This window comes from Cryptomeria japonica, chromosome 1, assembly GCF_030272615.1.
Source record: "Cryptomeria japonica chromosome 1, Sugi_1.0, whole genome shotgun sequence".
NCBI classification, from domain to species: Eukaryota; Viridiplantae; Streptophyta; class Pinopsida; order Cupressales; family Cupressaceae; genus Cryptomeria; species Cryptomeria japonica.
The window spans coordinates 613359808-613381365 of NC_081405.1; the positions used below are offsets into that span (position 1 = coordinate 613359808).

At 36.3% G+C, this 21558-nt stretch overlaps 1 protein-coding gene across 3 annotated transcripts; it reads left to right on the top strand.

Annotated features, from left to right (window-relative positions):
- The first annotated feature begins 11033 nt into the window (after window positions 1–11033).
- Window positions 11034–15667, top strand: LOC131049413 (L-ascorbate oxidase homolog). Of its 3 annotated transcripts, none has more exons than XM_057983465.2 (10): window positions 11034–11169; window positions 11431–11543; window positions 11906–12388; window positions 12608–12717; window positions 12801–13071; window positions 13154–13256; window positions 13404–13767; window positions 13883–14251; window positions 14355–14433; window positions 15313–15667. In XM_057983465.2, the coding sequence occupies exons 3-10, from the start codon at window positions 12239–12241 to the stop codon at window positions 15508–15510; spliced, it is 1644 nt and encodes a 547-aa protein (XP_057839448.1). In that variant the 5' UTR covers window positions 11034–11169; window positions 11431–11543; window positions 11906–12238; the 3' UTR covers window positions 15511–15667. The 3 variants fall into 3 exon arrangements, with proteins under 3 accessions (XP_057839448.1, XP_057839449.1, XP_057839447.1); XM_057983466.2 differs by having other exon boundaries at window positions 11036–11169; window positions 11448–11543; XM_057983464.2 differs by having other exon boundaries at window positions 11042–11359; window positions 11448–11543.
- Window positions 15668–21558: the final 5891 nt, after the last annotated feature.

Here is a 21558-nt window from a genome sequence, read left to right on the forward strand (position 1 = left end):
GACCAACATTGGTGCTTCTTCCTTTTGCCTTTAGGAAAATGGTGCATACATCTACAAACTTTCTTACATCAACTTGCAATTTGGGCCAAAAGTAGTGCCTCCTTATCAATTCAAGTATCTTGTCCAAACCAAAATGATATGCCATAGCCCCATTATGCTTTTCCTTGATGATATTAGTCCTCACTGAGAACTTTGGTATGCACAATTGCCCACCTTTGAAAAGAAGTCCATCTTGGATCTGAAAATAAGAAAACTCCACATGATACCTTTCACCAAATTCAGTACATTCCTTGTAAATCTCCTCAAAGTCCTCATCTGCAGCATATATATCTTTCATTGCATCAATCCCAATGCTTTCTAATTGGATTTCAGATATGGTTAGCACTCTCCTACTCAATGCATCAACCACTTTGTTGGCTACTCCTTTCTTGTGTTTTATAGAAAAGGTGTAGGCTTGTAGGGGTTCTACACACTTCATATGCCTATGGTTTATCTTTTCTTGGCTATTAATGAAACTCAAGGCTTGATTGTCAATATAGACCACAAATTCCTTTGGTAGCAGATAGTGCCTCCATTTTTTCAAAGCTTGAACTAGTGCATACATTTCTAGGTCATAAGAAGAATATTTTCTCTTTGCCTCATTGAGCTTTTCACTAAAGAATGCTATAGATCTTCCTTCTTGGCTTATGACTGCTCCTATGGCCATATGACTAGCATCACATTCAATCTGAAACTTTGTTAAAGTCAGGTAAAGCAAGTACCAGTTGTTAAGCTACCTTTTTCTTGAGAGTTTCAAATGCCTCATCCACCTCCTTTGTCCAAGAGAACTTGCACTTTTGACCACCTTTTATGGTTTCCAACATTGGAGCACATATCTGACTGAAACCTCTTATGAACTTTCTATAAAATATGGCTAATCCATGGAAACTTCTAACTTCACCAATAGTCTTAGGAGTAGGCCACGAAAGAATTGCATTTACCTTATCCTGAGCCATTGTCAAGTGACCTTTGGAGATCACAAATCCAAGGTAGATGAGTTCTTCCTACATGAACAAACACTTCTCCATATTGATCATCAATTCCTCTTCACTCAACTTTTTCAAAACCATGTCTAGATGCCTCAAGTGATCTTCCTTAGTCCTGCTATATACTAAGATGTCATCCAAATACACCATGACAAACTTCCTTGTGAATTATTTCAAAACTTCATTCATGAGTCTAATGAATGTACTTGGGGCATTAGACAAAGCAAATGGCATAACCTTCCACTCATACAACCCTTCATTTGTTTTGAAGGCTATTTTCCACTCATCACCGGGCCTAATCCTAATTTGGTGGTATCCACTCTTCAAATCAGTTTTAGAAAAATATTTTGCAACTCCCAAACAATCAAGCAAATCCTCTATCCTAGGCATTGGAAATCTATACCTTATGGTGATATTGTTGAGAGATATTGAGTCAGTACAAAGCCTCCATGTTCCATCCTTTTTGGGTGCCAAAACTGCAGGGGCTGCACATGGGCTAAGACTCTTTCCAATCATATCAGAATCTAGCAACTCTTGAATCTGCCTTGCCATCTCCTCATTTTGCTGTGGTGTGAATTTGTATGCAGCCTTGTTAGGCAATGTAGCCCCCAGGATCAAGTCAATACAATGATTGATCTCTCTCATTGGTGGCAAAATCCTTGGCATTCCATCTGCAACTATGCCTTGGTATCTACCAATGATCTCCTTCACTTCCGGACTGAGATCCTTGTCCTTTCCTTCTGCTTTGTCATCTGCAACAGGCTTCTCCTATGAGGTTGGTATTGGAAGCAATGCAAATCATATTCCTTCTTCCATCTTTATCTCCTTGAGGAATGGTTTGCCCTCAATCATCATCACTTTGGACTCAGTTTCTTTCTGCTCTTCATTGTTTTCAGTCAGGGGTAGTAGCTCTATGACCTTGCCATTCTTTGTGATGGAGTAGGTATTCCTAAATCCATCATGGTGTGCTTTGAGATCACACTGTCATGGTCTTCCAAACAAGAGGTGACAAGCATCCATGTTAACAATATCAAACAAAATCTTATCTTTATATGCACCTATCTAGAATTCTACCCATGATCGCTCTTCTACAAGTGTTTGTTGCCCCTTTGTGAGCCAAGACACCTTATAGGGGTATGGGTGGGGTATCCTCCTCAATTTCAACTTCTCTACCATTTCTATTGACACAAAATTCTCAGTAGACCCCGAGTCAATCAAAACTTTACATACCTTTCCTCCTGATTGGCAAGTGGTGCGGAAGATAGACTTCCTCTGAGGTGGCTCCATAAGTGCTGGTACCTTCAAGAGGGTTCTTCTCAACATTAGTGCCTCTTCGGTCTTTGGATAACCATATGAATCAGGTTTACTACTGACTTGGTAATATGATTCTTGGGTTAGATTGGCTCTCCTTTCTCCTTGGGAACTAGACCCCATCTTCTCCGGGCATCTTCTGGCAATGTATCCCTCTTGGTTGCAGTTAAAATATTTTATTGGTCCTGCTTGTCTTCATGATGATCTACCTCTGAAATTAGGCCTTCTCCCTCTGAAGTTGCCTTTGTTGTCGTTGCTGTCATTCCCTGAGGAGTCTTGACTGCTCTCTCCTTGAAACTTAAAATTTGATCCTCTTCTTCTGAAGTTGCTCCTTCCTCTTGGTTGCTTACCCCTTCCTCTACTGCTATGCTCTTGTCTTCTTTTGAGCTTCTCCTCTGCCTTTAATGCTAGTTGATAGCATTTGTGAATAGTGTTAGGGCACAAGAGGTTCAACTCTTCTTGTATGTTCCACCTTAGGCCGTTTAGATACCTTGCCACTCTTTCACTTTCATCTTCAACCTTCTTAGACTTTATACTCAATTTCTAAAATTCTTCAGTATAGGCACACACATCCATCTCTTTTTGTCTGAGATTCTACCTTCTCTTATATAATTGGACTTCATAGTCCTCAGGTACATATATTCCCTTCATCTTTGTAATCATATTCTTCCAAGAGGTGATCATTCCTCTTCCCTCTTTTACTCTTTCTCCTTGCACAAAGTACCACCATGTCAGGGCTGATCCCTGCATTTTTGACTTCGCAATCTTCATCTTTTGGTTGTCAGCAACATCTTCACATTCAAAGAAGTTGTTTAAGGACTCTATCCAGTCCATCACTCAATCGACATCCATCTTCCCACTGAAAATAGGAAGGTTTTATTTTTGGTCCATGGTTCTCCTCTCCACAAACTTCAAGGCATTGACTAGGTACCTATGCTCTGCAGGAACTTCCTCTTCTTCCCCACTTCCTCTGAGCCATCAGGTCTCTCTAGCCTTCCCTCCAAGTTCTCAATCAACTTTCTAAGCCGATCATTCTCTTCTCTGTTCTCTTGCACCATCCTGGTAAGTTCCACATTTGTCACCTTTGGAGGCATTCTTCTAGCCTCACCCTCTGATTCTTCTACTGACATGTATTATCCTTCTTCCCAAAAGGATTCCTCTTATGCTCTGATACCAATCTGATGCAAAGCCCTGGTATAGGTATAGGATAGGTTCCCCTAATCCAAGAGCACACCATGGAACCTAGCAATCACACAACACTACAAGGGGTTCATGAATATTAGTTTGATAAGTCCCACATCCCTTTCTTCTAAAAAAGACTTCCTCACAAGGTCTCTTTCATTGAGCATCTCATGAGGTCTTTTAGAGGCTCCTAAGGACCCTATAGCCAACAATGGGTCGGTCCCTTCTCCAATGCAGCAAAGGATATTTAAGGTTTGATTTTTCGTCTCCTATGTTAGGGAGACCTCCTTCAATCTATACATTTAGGTTCCCTTTACAGGTTTGGGTAACTGCTGCAACAAGGTTTGCTAATCCCAGTAGCCCTGCCAGACCGGTTTTCTGCACTTAACTGCTCGTTTCCCCAAAAGGCTCAGACAACAAATCTTAGATTTGGATATCCTTTGGGGAGTTATAAAACATATCGTAAGGGTCTTGACCGGTTGGGAACACAAGAATCCAAGCCCTATTTGGTTAGGAGACTTAATAGCCTCAATTAGATCTATTTTACAAAGGAGTGTGTAGACACAGACCTTAACTCACCAAACCAACTCAAGAAAAACTCTTAGGACATGGAAAATACACCTATTCCTAAGTCTAGGGTCATGATCAGACCTCTAACCCCTGATGTGAGACCTGTTTGCTTACACTTGCACGGTGGCCACATGGAGTTGCCCACCTTAATGCATCAAACCCTCACCTCCAACTGGTCCTAACCTGCAAAAGGCCTTCAAAATATTAGAGTACATTGTCCATAGTTGCATCCCCTCCAAATCCGTGAACCACAATGAAGGATTAGGAAGATCAGGCCATTTCTTTGCAAAACCCTAGGCAAAGCTGTCAAGCCTAGACCACTTCCAGGAAATTGCAGGTGTCTTCCTTGTCTTGGAGAATTAAGACCTCAAACTTGATGCATCTAAAAGTTTATTGGCCACTCTAACACATCTGAGTGGTGTCCTAATCCCACAACATCTGTATAGTATCGTACATCATGCAAAATAACAGAATTGCAGAAAATTCTCATAAATGTATTACTTCAATGATGCCAAATGTTTAGAAAATCATTCTCTCTCCCCAATGATGATTGGAATGACATTTAATACCTTCCTCAACGTTTATCAACCACCTTTTGAACAGAGGTGACCGTTGGAAATAAGTTGCTATTTGCAACCAAAAGTTGTCATTAAAAGTTGTCAAGTTTGAGCAACTTTTGACATATGCTAAATCCGCCTACCTAGAGATGTTTCAACTTGTCCTAAACCTTCCTAAGACATTTCCAACACATAAACACCTATAAAATACTCAACTAAATACCCCTAGGCCCATATGCCCATGGTGGCTTATCAATTTGCCAAATCCATGTCATTGGGTGACAAGGTGGGGTTTATTACAAAAATCAAACAAACAAGACTATCCTATTGCATTGATTGGAAGATCACATTCCCATGTGTGACCTTAAGCCTTTATTACTCTTATCATCTTAGTCAGGAGGTGCTCCTGCACCAATGTGGCAATGAAGGAGTGTGAAATATCTCAATGTTGTAACCAAGTCCTCTAACTATCTAAGGGGTCTCCTACAAGAGTGCCTGTAGACTCAAGTGTGTGGCGAGCCCAAAGAGGCCTATGTGGAGATGGAGGAGAATCCTCATCTTTTAAATCTAAACTATGTGAAGAGGAAGATGAAGCCTCATGATCAACTTTGTGAGTAGAGGTGCAAATGAAGGAAAATCATTTGAGTTATTGTCTGATTCCATTGTGGAGGAATGAAGATGATAGGAAGAGCTAGGAGAGATTTCCTCAAATTGCACACTTCATTCAATGAAGAGCTCATGTGTCTCAAGGTCCATAATGTGATACCCTTTTACACCATCTAGATAATCAACAAAGAGACAATGCCTACTTTGAGGTTCAAGGGCCTTACACTTTTCAAAAGGAATATGAGCCCATTTTGGGGAGCCAAAATCTCTTAAGTTCCGCACAACAGATTTCCTTCCACACCAAGCTTCAAAGGGAGTAATTCCCTTCAATGTCTTATGCAAAAATCTGTTCTAGATGTGAGCAACATAGTTGATAGGTTCTGCCCAATACTCAGGTGCAAGGGAGCGTGTGTGGATCATGCAACTAGCCATCTCTTTCAGGGACCTATTTTTCTTTTTCCTCTATGCCACACCATTTTGTTGAGGTGTATAGGAAATGGTATGCCAAAGATCTATCCCTTCAAGAGTGCAAAATTGTTCAAAGCATTTGCTCACATATTCTTTAGAATTGTTAGTGTAGAGAGTCTTAATAACCTTCCTAGATTGTTTCTCGGCACAAGCCTTGAACTTTTGGAATCTTTCAAAAAATTCCCCTTTTTACCGAAGAAAGTAGACCTAGGTATATCGAGAAAAATCATCAATAAAAATGAGCAAGTAGATAGCCTTACTAAATGATAAGGATGGAAATGGACCTTCTACATCATTGTGAACCAACTCAAGGACTCTTGAAGCCCTCCAAGCCTTCCCTTTGTTGAACTTATCCTCATGCTTTCCCAAAGCACAACTCGAACAAACTCCATTCAAGAAATTGATTCGAGGAAGACCCGTGACCATATCTTGCGTGCTTAACTGCTAAAGATAGCATAAATTGAGATGACCAAACTGCTCATGCCAAAGCTTTCTCACTAAATATGAATGGGTGAACAACACAATGTAATGTGATTTATGTACATAATGAGAGAAAGCATACAATCAAGACTCACGATCAACCTTACCAACTGCAAGAAGTGCATTATCTTCAAGATCCCTAATAGTCACAAAATCAAGAGAGAAGTCAACTTTTCTTTCATTTTGAGAAACTTGATAGATGGAGAGAAGGTTGGTTGACAAATTTGGCACACAAAGGACATCCTCAAATGTATCGGTATCAACATCAATAAAACCTTTCCCAATGACTTCAATAGGAGAGTAATCCCAAATGATAATGTGGGACAACGAACAAGGCTCTAACAAAGAAAATTGTTCTATGATAGAAACCATGTGATGTGATGCACCTAAGTCAAGAATACATTGTTTTAAAGAATCTGCAGTAGCAATAAGTGTTGTTGCTTTCCCTTTGCCTGATTTGGAAGAAGATGTAGATGAGGATTGTGGAGCAACAAAAGAAGGCAAATTAACGTTGTTCTTTGTGAGAAGATGCTTCGTCTCATCAATCCACTTCTTATGACAAGAATGTTAATCATGACCAACTTTCTTACAATAACAACAAGTTGGTTTTTCCTTCTTTTGACAAGTCCCCTTTGAAGAAGAGGAGTTGTTGTCTATTTTTAGGAAATATGGCGATTGTGCTTGATTTCATATTTCTATCTCATGCTTGGTATATTTTATACACATTGTTATACATCGATCTCATATTTGACATATAATACTTTTTAGATCTTATTTTTTATTGTATATTGATCCATATTTCTTCTTAAAGCTTCATTAATTGGGCCTATACATTGCCATGCATTATACCTTAGAGTAAATTCTTGTATTTATTGTTAGGATTAAGGTTCCATCTACCTTGTAAATTATATGACATGGTTCCAACATCCTTGGAAAGCGTTTTAAGGTACTTAGGGTGCATTAGGAAAATATTTTATAATATTTATTCTCATTATTATTTGTAATACATTCATAAAGGGTGATGGGTTCCACTAGTAATAGTAAAGGTAAGTTATGAACACAATTATTCAATATTGTTTTCTCTATGTGTGGATGCTTAGAATGAGATAATTAATGACATGGGAATTGGACAAATAAGTGACCTTTGAGCTTCTCAATGTGGGTGCTTGGAAGAGGTAATATGTGTCTCTTAGTATTCCATCATTTATTGTATTTAATGTAATGATTATCTTCCATATCTAAGCACCCAAGTTAAAGGGAAAGTATTATAGCAAAAATTGGCGTCCTTTCATATTTGATGGAGACAATCCAAGGGTTGGGGATTTTGAAATGAAGATCCTTCTTTGGATTCCTCATTTGGTGTTTTCAGAGCTTTTGTCATTTTATACAAACAACTCTTTGGATGTTGAAAGAACGAGCAATAATTGAAGGTAGAGTTACTTTGCAGGAACAAGCATAGGTGGGAGACATAAAGAGGTTGTTCATAGGTACATAGGAGTTGCCATTTTAGAGGCAAAAAGGAGAATGAAAGTGTGTGATATATTGTAATCTTGTTTCAAAGATAATGCAAACTTGGCCTCTCTTCTTGGTGAAGGTTTTTCTCAAAAGAATTTCTCCATGTAAAGTCGTGTTACATGATGCTCTTATGTTATTAATTTGTGCCTCATTGACACTATCTTATGGTGATGTTATGCTTTATTTATTGCTATTATAAGTTCACATAAGGTAGCACTAATAATCGTGATATGAAGGCTATATAGAAGAAGGACCTAAGCATGATATTTCCACATTACTAGGCAGCTTAATTTCAGAGTTGTATATAAGTTTTAGATTTTCATGTTGTAGCTATCCAAGCCTTGTAGCTCATCCATTGAAACCATTTTTCCATAGAGATCAAATTCCATAACTTTTGGTATTGGACATATATTTCTCAACATTTATATTGTCATATCATACTTCTTGATCCTCCATTACCATATTATACTTTTGGAGTCACCTTTACTTTGGGGGAACATTATGGCTCTCCCATGATATATGAGCTTACTTAGTCAAACCTTTACATTACTTAGTCAAACCTTTACATTGAGAGAATCATGTCTTCCCCCTTTACACATTCTAATTTCACTACTATATCTCGACACTTGGGGAGCATCATTCCTTCCCCATTTATACCTTATGTAATTTTATTGCTACACCCATAAGATGCTTCCCACTTTTACATGGTAATGTTTATTATTGCTACATCTTGGTTACTTGTCCATAATTTTTACTTCATATACCTTGTTGTGGTCCTTGCCCCTTATTGTGGATTTATTCTCTGTTTTGGATCCTTGCCCATATATTTAATTTCATACTACTAATTCCACTAGGGACACATTACCTTACCTACATTTGTATGCACATGCTCTTGGATGTCACATTGGAGGCATATGCCTATGCTAGTACCTTTTATACTTACATAAATACTTTTGATCATTTAGAATTGTGTCGTTTTATTGCACATGTAAGGAGCAACTTTTTATCTTTCTTCATGCTATTTGCATCCCATGTGTTTACATGATGCATTTTTTCACACTTATTATTTTAGATGCTTATATGACTACATGATTATATATTTACATACTTTAATTCAATTTAGATTTTATGTACTATTTTCCATTCTTTCAACAACTTCTTGTATCCTTTGGAGGGTGGGTATGGTGAGAAGTAAAAAATTTAGCCCCTAACATTCCTATGTATAGATATCTAGATAGATACACGAGCTTATGGAGGCCCATCTTATTGAGAATACATGCACAAAAGTTAACAAAATACAATCATATACTCATAGGGTCCATTAGTTTAGAAGGACCCCATTTACTTTACAAGCATGTTTGTGAGTGCTACATACTTTGAGATGCATGGTCACTTTAAGATTCACAAATGTCTATAATTAGGACTACAATGTAATGGAAAAAAAACACATTTTATGCCCATTTTGAGGTAATATCTTGGTACATGTACATAGTGACAAATTCCATGGTTTTGTGTGAAGTTTGGTTCATTATCTCGGCCTTTTTATCCATATACACAAATATAACCCTATACATCTAGCCCTACCCTATCCATTTTGATGCGATTTGCTAGTATTTAAAGACATTCAATGCATTTATACAAATAATAAGGGTTCATGTCCTAATCAAGCATTGGAGTATTAAAGTAATCAATAGCAACACATTTTGATTTGGTGCAATAATAGGAGTAAATAATGTACATAGTTAGGCCCTTGCCTATTATTTTTGATATTGTTCAAAATAAGGATTAATCTAAGCAAAATCTCCCTATGACATAACAATATTCCTTAAAGATGTATCTAGGTATTGCTAAGAACCCACACATTTAGAAAGATTAGAGCAAAAGGTTTCATATCAAGTAAATTTGTAAAGTATAACTTCAATGAGCTCATCAAGATGAATCCTAAGCTCAAATACTAGTCTGTTTTGCCAATTCATCTTATACCTACAAATTTATCCTCTAACAAAACATATGTCTAACATATTCTTCTAAATTACATACTAATAAAAACACATTATTCCAAAATTTAATATTAGATAGATTTCAATATCTTGTTCATTTATTTTTTTATTTTAATCGTGTTACTCCATTTTCAAAATACATTATCCAAATTACTATTCCCAATTATATTTAATTAGTTTGAACTAATTAATACTAATTTGCATTATATTAACCTAGATTAACCCAAAAACCAAAACTTCCTTTTTCAATTAGGTAGGCCACCATTCACTCATAAAAATCTCTTTCTCCGTAAAAAAGGGTTAGATCCCAAGGAATTTAGGGTATGCAAAAGATAAGGTCAAAGTTACTTTGAAAAATTGACACACAAAATCATATTGTAAAGCGAGTTAGGGCCCCAATGGGAAACTTTAATGCCCTTTTAAACAGTTGTTCTCACATAAATTATATGTAATAAGAGATTCCAAACTTTTTCTACACCTTTTTTTCTGAATAAAAAATAGTGTGGAACCAAATGTGGTATAAAGAAGCGCATCTTGTGCTTTGCAATTGGACTGTGCAAAGAAAAGTGGGGCCCATGATAAGGACAATGCTCTAAGTGGACAAGTTTCTTTGTTAGGCACATCTTTATTTTGTACGTATGTTTTTTTTTATTTGAAAGGAATTGAGAGTTTAGTCTAAGAATTGGAACTGAGTGTTTTACATGATGGGTTTTCTTATAAGCTTTTGAACCACGACTTGGACTACCTCAAGTGATCAAGAATTGAACCCACGACTTGGACTACCTCAAGACCCTCATTCATGTTGTGGGCAAAACATGAGTTGAACCCACGACTTGGGCTAGCTCAAATGATCAGGTAGTGAACCAACGACTTGGGCTACCTCAAATGATCAGGTAGTGAACCAACGACTTGGACTACCTCACGTGATCAAGAATTTGAACCCACGATTTGGACTGCCTCAAGTGATAAAAAATTGAACCCACGACTTGGACTACCTCAAGTGATAATCGAAATAAAATGAGCTAACTGAAAAGGTCATTTTATATCCAATGTTATTATTGTTAGGAGACCTGTCAGATGATGAATAATAGACGGCCCTAGAGGGCCCTCATCCATACCCTGAACAAATTAAAGATAAATTAAAAATTGAACCCACAATATGAATGACCTAAAACGACAGCGAAAACTGAGTAGACTAAGGCAAAGGTTATTGTGTGCCCAATGTTGTTACTGTTGGAAGCTTAACGGCTACGAAATCACTTTCGATGCGAATAGTGTGCTGGGCCGTTAAAAAGCCAAAGAGAATGACTAAATAATTAACTCCGTTAACTTTTGTACAGTAGATCAGCTATATCCTCACAAGCAATATAAAAATCTGACTCTGATGTAAGAAGGTTTTACAGAGGCTGTCATGGGATCTGTAGAATAAATTTGACGGTATAACATGACTCCGCGGTAATTTTTTTAATGATGATTATCTGAATTCGAAGGGTCAAATTTAATTTGATGAAATTCAAATCCCTGTACTTCATATGGTGGTAAGATTAATGGGTGAAAAAGGAAAACGTGTTTAGAATCCTTCAGAAGTTTTAGCAGGAACATCAATTTAAACCCTGGATTGGCAACTGTAGAGAAAAGTTATTAGGTTTGTTGGCATTGGTTTCTGTGCTTTCTTCCTAATGTTCGCAAATATTTTATATGCTTTTCTCTGATTAGAGATGTGTGTGGTAAAGCTGGAAGCCTAGAATTGAGGGAGCTCTGAAATCTGTAGGCTCTTCCAGTCGTGTATTGCTTGGGAATCGCTGAGGCTTGTCGAGTAACTGAAAGAGGTAAGTTCAGAGGATTTTTAATCATTGATTTGGAAAGGCAAATTGGTTTTTTATAGTTTTTAAGTGTTGAAAGCAAAAGTTTTGTTGTTACAAATTGGGGAAATTTGGATGGCTGGGGATTATTGTGTGGGGAATGATGTCGTAGAAGTAGTTGTAGGTGGAAAATTTGAAGTTTGTATAAAAACTTAGTGGAACAGGCCTGTATGTAGCGAAGGAAGCGAAAATTATGATTTAAAGGATAATCTCAAACTGTCTTGTTTGAGATTCTCTTGATTTGCTGTGTCCGAAATCTGAATATTTAGATTTAGGTAGCTTAAAATTTGTTTTATTCTTTCTTCTAAGGCCGTATTGGCGCTGGGCAGGAATGTAGCTGTGGTGATTTCTTTGTGAATGCAGTTTTTATTCGACGATTAGTCTCGGAATTTGTAGGCGTTTTTTCCATTTTTATTGCGCATCGACAAGAAATCGTTTCTGCTCTTTTTCGGAACAGCACATGTAATTACAGAGAGGAAATTATCGCCGCAATCATACGCTTAAAGATCTTATGGCCGAGGGGAGAATAATGCATAAAGATTAGTCATAGTATTGAAATAGATTGTTAACAGATTTGTTGAATATGTAGAGAAATTTGCCCAAATTTTTCGAGGAACACAAGAACTTGCTTTCTGTGCGTTAATTCTGTGATTTGATCAGAAATGGCAGTCATTTCTTTGAGTGTATTGCCATTGAGTTGTATACTAGGGTTTGTTCTGCTTATTTCAAGCGTGTTTGCGGACGTTCCGACTCAGTATTTTGATTGGACGGTTTCCTACGCGAATTTTGCGCCGCTAGGTGTTGAAAAGCAAGTAAGCCATCGAAGCTCTGTACATTTCTTTCAAATATTTTCACTGATGAAAAGAATTTTCGAAGACATGATATTTCAACTATTGCAAGGACTTTGGTAGTAATTGTGCAAATCTTTTCTAATTATGATTACAGTCTCTGATTTATCTTCAGATAAGGAAAATCTTCTTCTCACTAAAGCAGACGTTTAGCCTAGTGTAATAATTTGAAGGTGTTTGTAGGTGATAACCGTCAATGATAACTTCCCAGGTCCTGAGCTAGAGACAGTAACAAATAATATTATCTCTGTAAATGTTCACAACAATCTGGATGAACCATTTCTTATAACATGGTATGCTATTCTTTTCTTTTACAGTCACGCCTGTTTAAGCTCTTCCGTTCAAATTTGTCAAAATTAACAGGAAAGTTTTACAGGAACGGAATACAACAGCGGCGAAGCTCTTGGCAAGACGGAGTGCTGGGAACAAACTGTCCAATTCCTCCGGGGCAAAACTGGACATACACATTTCAAGCCAAGGACCAGATCGGCAGCTTCTTCTATTCCCCTTCTCTGTTCTTGCACAGGATGGCAGGAGGCTACGGCGGCATCAGGATCCACAACCGCGATGTCATTGCCGTCCCATTCCCTCCGCCCGCAGACGATTTCACCCTTCTCATCAGCGATTGCTATAACAGAAACCACAAGGTAGCTTCAAGTCCTGCAATTACATATTTTCTTGACTGAACTTCACAGACTTTGATTCATTTGAGTGCATCTCAATTCTCAGGACATCAAAACTTCCCTCGACGCAGGACTTCTGATGGGGCAACCAGACGGAATCACAATCAACGGCAGAGGACCCTACAGAACCGTCTTGGCTGTCCAACCCGGTAAAGTCATACTACTACCTCAAAAATTTTCCCTACACACTGAAGAAACACCATTTACATGAAAAATTCTACAGCTATTTCAAATGTTTTAGTTACGATCCATTAAATCTATGCCTATGCTAAGCAATTTGAACATTCTGGTTTCAGGCAGCACCTACAGGCTTCGGATCTCAAACGTGGGCACGCAAACAACCCTGAATTTCAGAATCCAAAACCATCGGATGCTTTTGGTAGAGACAGAGGGCTCGTACACTCTGCAGGACTACTACCAAACGTTGGACATTCATGTGGGACAGTCATTCTCCGTCCTGGTCACCGCAGACCAGTCTGTACCCGCTTCCACTTCCTTCTACATCGTAGCCTCCTCCCGTTTCATAGACCCAGTGAAAACGGGCACAGCTCTTCTGCAGTACGGTGCAGCGATCACCCCTTCTCCTCCCTCAGGCTCACCTCCTGACGGACCAGATCCCCTGGACTATGATTACTCCCTTAATCAGGCCCGGGCCATAAGGTGGGTACAATTCCTCATGTGCATACCATTTGGAAACATCGATTCGTTCAATTTAGACCCTTCCCGTTGTAGTACCCGATTCAGTTTCACTGAACTTTGATTTTTTTGTGGGTAGATGGAATTTGACAACAGGTGCAGCAAGGCCCAACCCGCAGGGATCATTCCACTACGGCGTCATAAATGTGACCAGAACAATCCAGCTACAGAACACGGCACCCATAATCGGCGGGAAGCAGCGATTTGCCGTCAATGGCGTCTCATTTGTTTATGGTGACACTCCCCTGAAATTGGCCGATTACTTTCAGATTAACAATGTGTTCACTCTGGGTGGTGTTCCGGATTCGCCAACAGGACAGGTTGCGCCAGGCTATGGGACTCCCGTCATTGACACTGTAAACAAAGCATTTGTTCATATTGTGTTTCAGAACACAGAGACTACTCTTCAAACATGGCATGTGGATGGTTACTCTTTCTTCATCGTGGGGTGAGTAGGCTAGAATGGCATTTCAATTTTATCCCTACTAACTTCTTATTTACATCTTGTACGGACTCTGCTTCCTTATCTGATAATAAGAATTTGGAATTAGGATGGATGCAGGCGCATGGGACACCACCAAGCAATCCACGTATAACATGATTGATGCAGTTTCCCGCTCAACAATCCAGGTAATCCAAAGCATGTCCAATTTATGTTTCTCTCATCTAATTGAACTGACAAACTAATACGTGGAACAAGAGTTTCAGTTTTTTTAATTTTTTACATGGGTTTATTATTTAACGCCCAAATAGTCTATGGATTCATTATGAACTGAACAAATTTTCTTACTTTTTGGAATTGGGTTTTTAGTGGATATATCTAAAAATCGTGTTTTCCAAGTGCTTCTATCAACGCAAAAGCTTTTCATGTTATCATCATTATTAAGTTAGAGTTATTATTATTGTAGAATGTACTAATAATTAAGTAATTGTTATGATTATTATTATTTTCATCTTAGAATCATGTGTTATATCACAGTTTATATAATAAAATTATACTTTTGATTCATTATGAACCAAACAATTTTTTCTTTTCTTTTTGGAGTTGTCTTTTCTTTTATATTATAGATACATCTAGAAATTGTATTTTGCAAGTGCTTATACCAACACAAAAAACTTATCATTATTATATAATATAAGTTAGAATTATTATTATAAAATGTATCAATGATTAAATTATTATTAATATTATTTTCATCCTTACAATCATGTCTTATATCACATTTTATAAAATAAAATTATACTTCTTTATTTTTCAAATAGATATTGAAGTCTTCTTCTCTTTCTTTTTTATCTCATTGTCTCAAATGTCTTCCACCTATCCCTTCCACTCTCCCCAAAAAAGATGAATTAGTAGCTAGTTAATCTATGCTAATTGTAGACATTCAAATTTGTCCACTTAATTAAATGAATACTTAAGCATGTTATTTAGATGAACTCATATTGATTTTTCACTAATCTTCGTTTTCATTGCATCACTAATGTTATTATATTATTGATGCATTATAGGTTTATCCCAAGTCATGGACGGCTATAATGATGGAGTTGGACAATGTGGGCATGTGGAATATAAGGAGTGAGAATTGTATGAGGCGGTACTTGGGTCAAGAGGTGTATATGAGAGTAAGTAGTGAGGATGCTTCTCAAAATGAAGATCCCATGCCACCCAATGTTATGCTTTGTGGTAGAGCAAATTCTGCTCATTAACATTGGTTTTAACATTAATTTCGATTGGGATAAAAGGTGCGTTGTGCCCTTAGTGAAGGGGGTTGCCATTTTATAATAATAGTTTACTTAGCCCATTATTTCAAAAATTGCAAGAAAGCAAACTCTAATTTATGATTAATAAGATTACTTTTTGATATCATGTTGACTAAAGTGCTTTTCAAGACACTACAAAGTGTGGAGAACATGTTTTCATCTATCTTCGTATGAACATATTAATGAATAAGCATTTTATAAATATGATACTAAAAATTCGGTAAAATAAAATGAAGTTCATTTTCACTCCGTAGAAGATTGGTGGATATAAAATATTTATTAGAGTTAAATTCAAATAATTCATTGGAGATATTATACTTTTTAAGAAAATTAAAATATTGATATGCTCTTTATAAATTTGGTGCATATAGTATAATTTAAATTACAAGTAGTTTGTTGGAGATATTTTACTTTTTAAGAAAATAAAACTATTGGTATATTCTTTATAATATTTGTACATATAATATAATTTGAATTTTCAACCTGTTAATCCTAACATAAAGCTTTTTTATAACTTACACAATACTGATTTCATGAAATACTTTTAAAAAATGTACAATCACAATTTGATTGATAAAATATATTTAAAATAATGAATAAATCAACTTATAAAAAATAATAAAAAATGTTTGTGTAGGGTGATTAAGCTCAAGATGCATAAAAATATGCACAAACAACAACAAAAGTGGTGGATGATCATCTTTCCATTCTATGGTTCCTCATGTCAAGGGACCCTTTATAAGATGATTTGTTAATCTCCACACATCATGTATTTCATGTTTTACAAGGTTTTTCATGTTTTACAAGGTTTGCACAAGCAACAACAAAAGTGGTGGATGATCTCTTACAATTCAATGTTTCCTCATGTCAAGGGACTTTTTATAAGATTATTTGTTAATCTCCACAAACAATGTATTTTATGTTCCACAAGATCGACACAAGCAATAGCAAAAGTGGTGGATGATCATCTTTCAATTCTATGGTTCCTCATGTCAAGGGACCCTTTTAGAAGATGATTTGTTAATATCCACACATCATGTATTTTATGTGCCACAAGGTCCACATGAGCCAAATCTGTAATGCCCCTCTAGCAAGCTCCCTTGGTTTCAACTCTAGTGTAGTAGGAGAATCTCACTTAAAAGTATACAATGACACTAAAGGGGTGATAGGTTGATGTAATTAGGTTAAATGTAAGAGTGGTTATGTTGTCACTAAGTGGTCATTTATAGATCTTTGTATAGTGGTTGCTAATGTGGCACTTGATCGTGATGTGACATGCACCTCTAGTGGTTGGAAAATTAATAAAAGTGAGTTAAGCTCAAAAATCAAATTTTAATCTTACTTGCTTGAATCTAGTACAAGAGGAGAGATGCCATTGATTTTTCTTGTATAGATTTTATTTCTTCATTGGATTCATTAATAAACAATGTTGCATTCATTATTTGCCAATTACTGGTACCACCGTTTTATTTCTACCCATATCAAATACCCATTAGACAATTACATACACATAAATTCATTGTAATTTTTTAAATCAGATTGCATAATCATATGCTACTACCAAGGTGTGATTTTGATTTATTTCATAAGAGTAATAATGTCACAAAAATTATGTAAATTATTTAACTTATATGAGATTGAGTTCAACTTCTTATAATATTAATAAATGATTTTAAAATTTGCTTGTGCTATTAGTAAAGCATATCCATTACATGCTTTCTTAAGTGCTTGAATTGGTAGTATAGCTATGTGAATTGATAGTAAGAATGCATACAAATTAAACCACACATAAAAAAGAGAGATAAATAGAGAGTATAATTTGGAGAAACCCGATGTGAGAGAACTCTAGAAAATAACTATCTATACTTTCTCATCTCCATGTCAAATCAAAGGATAATTGTTTAAGTTGAGCTATTTTATTTTGATAGCACCTCTAAAATACTCCCTCGAGTTTCCTTAAGTATTATGGATTACTTGCTTAGTCAACACATTGGACTACTAACTATAGCTTTGTTCAAGTTGCCTCCTACTATAAAACCCCCTTAGACAACTCTTGAATTTTTTTGAATGCACCCAAATCTTTGTGTATGCCTATATATAACTTCTAGTAGGTATATTTATGGTAAGTAATGACAAAATGTGCCTCACAAAAGATTCTAAATACATTTCACATGAAAAATAGAAGAATAACATACACAAATTAGTTTTAAATACTTAGTTCTACAATCCATCTTTTATAGAATACTTTTATACCAACTTAACTTCAACCTAGCTACCCTAATCCATGATATAAATATTTGTACCAAGGTAAATTATTGTACGATTTCCCCCACTTGTCAAAATTAGTGTACATGTTCCTAGCAAAAAGATATATCACTATGAAAAAAACATCAATCAACACGTTTCCATAATGCCTAAATCATCTTTGATCCACATTGCACTTCTTTCTCTTGTCTAAAACTAATTTTTCATATCTTCCTCCCTCAATTGTGTCTTAGCGAGGTTAATAATATGTCTTAAAATCTTCAAAACAATCTTATAAAATAGGAAGTACATATGATCAACCCATTAAATCAAGAACTGTGAAGTTTTCAAGATCCTTTATAGATTGATCCTCTATACTTTGGAGGGTTTTGGTTTTTATACCTTTATTCAACACTTTTAATAGAATGCGATTGTTAATTCTCTTGGAATTTTTTGTATCAACTTTTATTCCAACAAAATTAGATTGGTTATGGAGTCAACAACTTTAAGTTTTTTCCAAATGACCTTAAACTCTTTGGTGTATTTCTCTTTTTCTTCTTTTTGGTGCCTTGCTTCAAGTCATATGGTTTGGTATTTATCTTTTTATATAGGAGAATCTAGGTCCACAACCAAGTTTCCATCACACAAGAATATGGTTCATAATATTTTTAGCTTTGTGTGTAGGTTTTCAATGAAATGACATGGAGGGATATATAAAAAAAGGTCTAAGAAATATTTCAATTGCCTTTAGTAGCCTTTGAGAATATTGTAACATCTTTTGTAGCTCTTTATTTTTACTTTGGTAACCATTGTTGTCCACTTCATTAGCTATTGTCGTACTCTTTTCTAAACACTACACATAATACTTTAAAAATAAACTTTTTAGGGTCATAGCTTCATCACATAGACTTAAATTATGATGTATTTTTTTAAAATACATAAATATTCAAGATACACATGAATATGTGGGTGAGACTTATATAACAACATATTTCACTTTGGCAACAATTGTGACTTCAATAACACATGAAGGTGAAAGTTATATCTATGTCACAGTTTTACAAAGGAAATGACGAATACAAATACATATTTTTAACTTTGACCACCTAAAAGTGACATATATTTTTTAAATTTAAAATGATATAAACTAATAAAATGTAGAACTCTTAATGTAGTTTATGTTTATAATTTATAAATTTTTGCCTCGAGGATTAGATGGATAGGAAAAAAGGAGAGATAAAGGGCTCACATTGGTTGAGACCCTTAGAGGGATGAGAGGAGGAAAAGTGTTTTCACTTGGTTGGTGGATGCAGAGGAGCCCAAGATAAAAGAGGAATTAATGATTTAGGATTCCCTTGGAGAATGCAGATGGATGAGATGGAAAATGGGTACTTTGGAGTACCTTGGGAGGATGGGAAAGTCCTTTACCCAACAAGACATGGTAACAAGGCCCATGTCACATGTTTAAAGGCCATTTCTATGCACACATTTAGGGAAGTGCAATATGACCAAGGTTAGTGTTTATAAGTGAGGGATTAGTGAATTAAGAAGGTACATGTGGAAAAACAAAACAAAATAAAGAGTACATTTATTTAATTTTTGGACAAGGGATATGAAACTTAAGTAAATAAATATTTAAAGCTATTTATCAAAGGTGGACAGTAAAAGAAAGACAATTGAGTGATTTTAGACTAGAAACAAGACTGAGTAAATAATGATGAATAGTGTAATTAACATGGCACTAAAAATTTTAAGTTGATGCATGATACGATAATGAGACACTAATTTTTTTAAGTTGATGCATGATATGATAATGGTGGGTACAAGGTAGGAGATAACAAGGGTATTGGATAGAGGATGCGTAGATGGGAAATTTGGAGGGTATGATTATGGAGGGTTTAAAAATTATGGATGGATAATATGGAAATACAAGGAGTTGAGTTGATAAGAAGGAGATGGCACACGCTAGATTGAATGTGGAGGATTTGCTAACATAATTATAGAAAATGAGGGAATAGTTACTGGGTGAAGGTAGTAAAAGAATTGTGGATGAAGGATACGTAAGGGCGATGTAATACAAAGCAAGTAAGATATGTATTGTCTAAAGCATGCTTTGATGTTTTTCCCTTGTCCTTATCAAGATCAAAATGAGGTTGGAGGGATAGGACATGATGGGTAGATATGGATATCTAAGGGAGGGTAGTTGGGAGGAGGAGATAAGATGTTGTGAATAGGAAGAAACTTGACCCCAAGTGTAGAGTGCAAGTGGATGGGGGAGATTACACATGATGTTTGTTTGTCAAGTTTTCATCATAGTACTTGCCCAAGGTGCCCACTTTTTAGGTTTTCACCATTGGACAAATTATTTCACTTTACTATTTTTTGTATTTTTGGATAGGAGGAGTGATTAGATGGGTGGGGATGGAGGATATAAAGGATAAAAAAATGGGAGGATAGAGGATGAAAGATGAGGGGATAAAGGATGAAGGAAGTCCCTTGAGGATGACCATTGTGGGTTGGTAAAAACCTTCTTGTTTGGAAGGTGTGCTTCTCCAAGGTGCCTTTGAGGTCGAATGAAGGAGGATGCATTATGTAAAGGAAAAAATTAAAGGGATGTGATAGGGGAGACATGTGGCATAATGGATATGATAATGAAAGGGAAGGGACATGGAGGGGTGATATAAAGCCACATGAATAAGCTTAGGAACTAGGACTGACATTTGCACACATTGCGATTGATGGGGATTTGTGATATATAGATGGGATGGTGGATGTACGATAACAAATTTTGGTAGATAATAACCCAAAATGAATTTAAGAGATGGAAGATTATTCTATGAGAAGTGTTTAGGAAGAGAGGAATCTTTTAGAAGGGTAAATTTGGGTTTGATATTTGGACGCATTGCTTCTTTTTGCATGGGGGTCCATATAGTTTTCATTTTACTTTTTTGCTTGGAGGGCCTTTGTGGTTGCTTGGATTTATATAGATTTTGGATCGATTTTTTTCTTTGCTTTTGCATGTCATTTCGAGGGGACAAGGCGATCCTTGGATTTTTGTATTATGCATTTTGGACTGAAGGCATTTGAATTGCTTCCAAAAGACATTGTAATGGGTGCATGAGGATGGATGGTTTAGATAGTGTATGAGACGAGGAAGGAAGGGAACATGTTGGAAGTAGTTCACAAATGTGTGTGTTTGTTGGCTTAGATGGGGGGTTAGATAGGTATAGATTGGTAGGATGAAGGATTTTGGGATGTGAGGATCCCAAATGGATGGGAAAGATGAAGGACATGATTTTGGGACATACAGACTTACAATAGATTTAGCATATGGAGAAGGGATAATGGCCTTTCTAGATCAATATGATGCATGAGTTTAATGGTAATAAATATTTTGGAGGAGGAATGGGAGAGACTTATAAAGGGTTTGAAACAAGCTTCCTTAGGAAGAACAAAGGTTGTATCGACATTTTTAAATTGTATGGCTTGGGATGGGTAGCCAAGGCCATGCAAATGTGGATTTTCTTTGGCATGGATGGGCTCTAGGATGTCTTGCTCATAGAGGCCTAAACCTTTCCCTTGATAGCTCATATTTTGAGCATTTGGTCGACAACAGAATGTCGATTGTTTTGGAAACAAGATGTGAGTATATTTTGAGGTGGATGTTGACGAGTGGTGGATATTTGTTGTTCCTCTATATCAAGAGAATTGCCATAGGTAAATGTAAGGGAACCAGATGATAAGGTGATG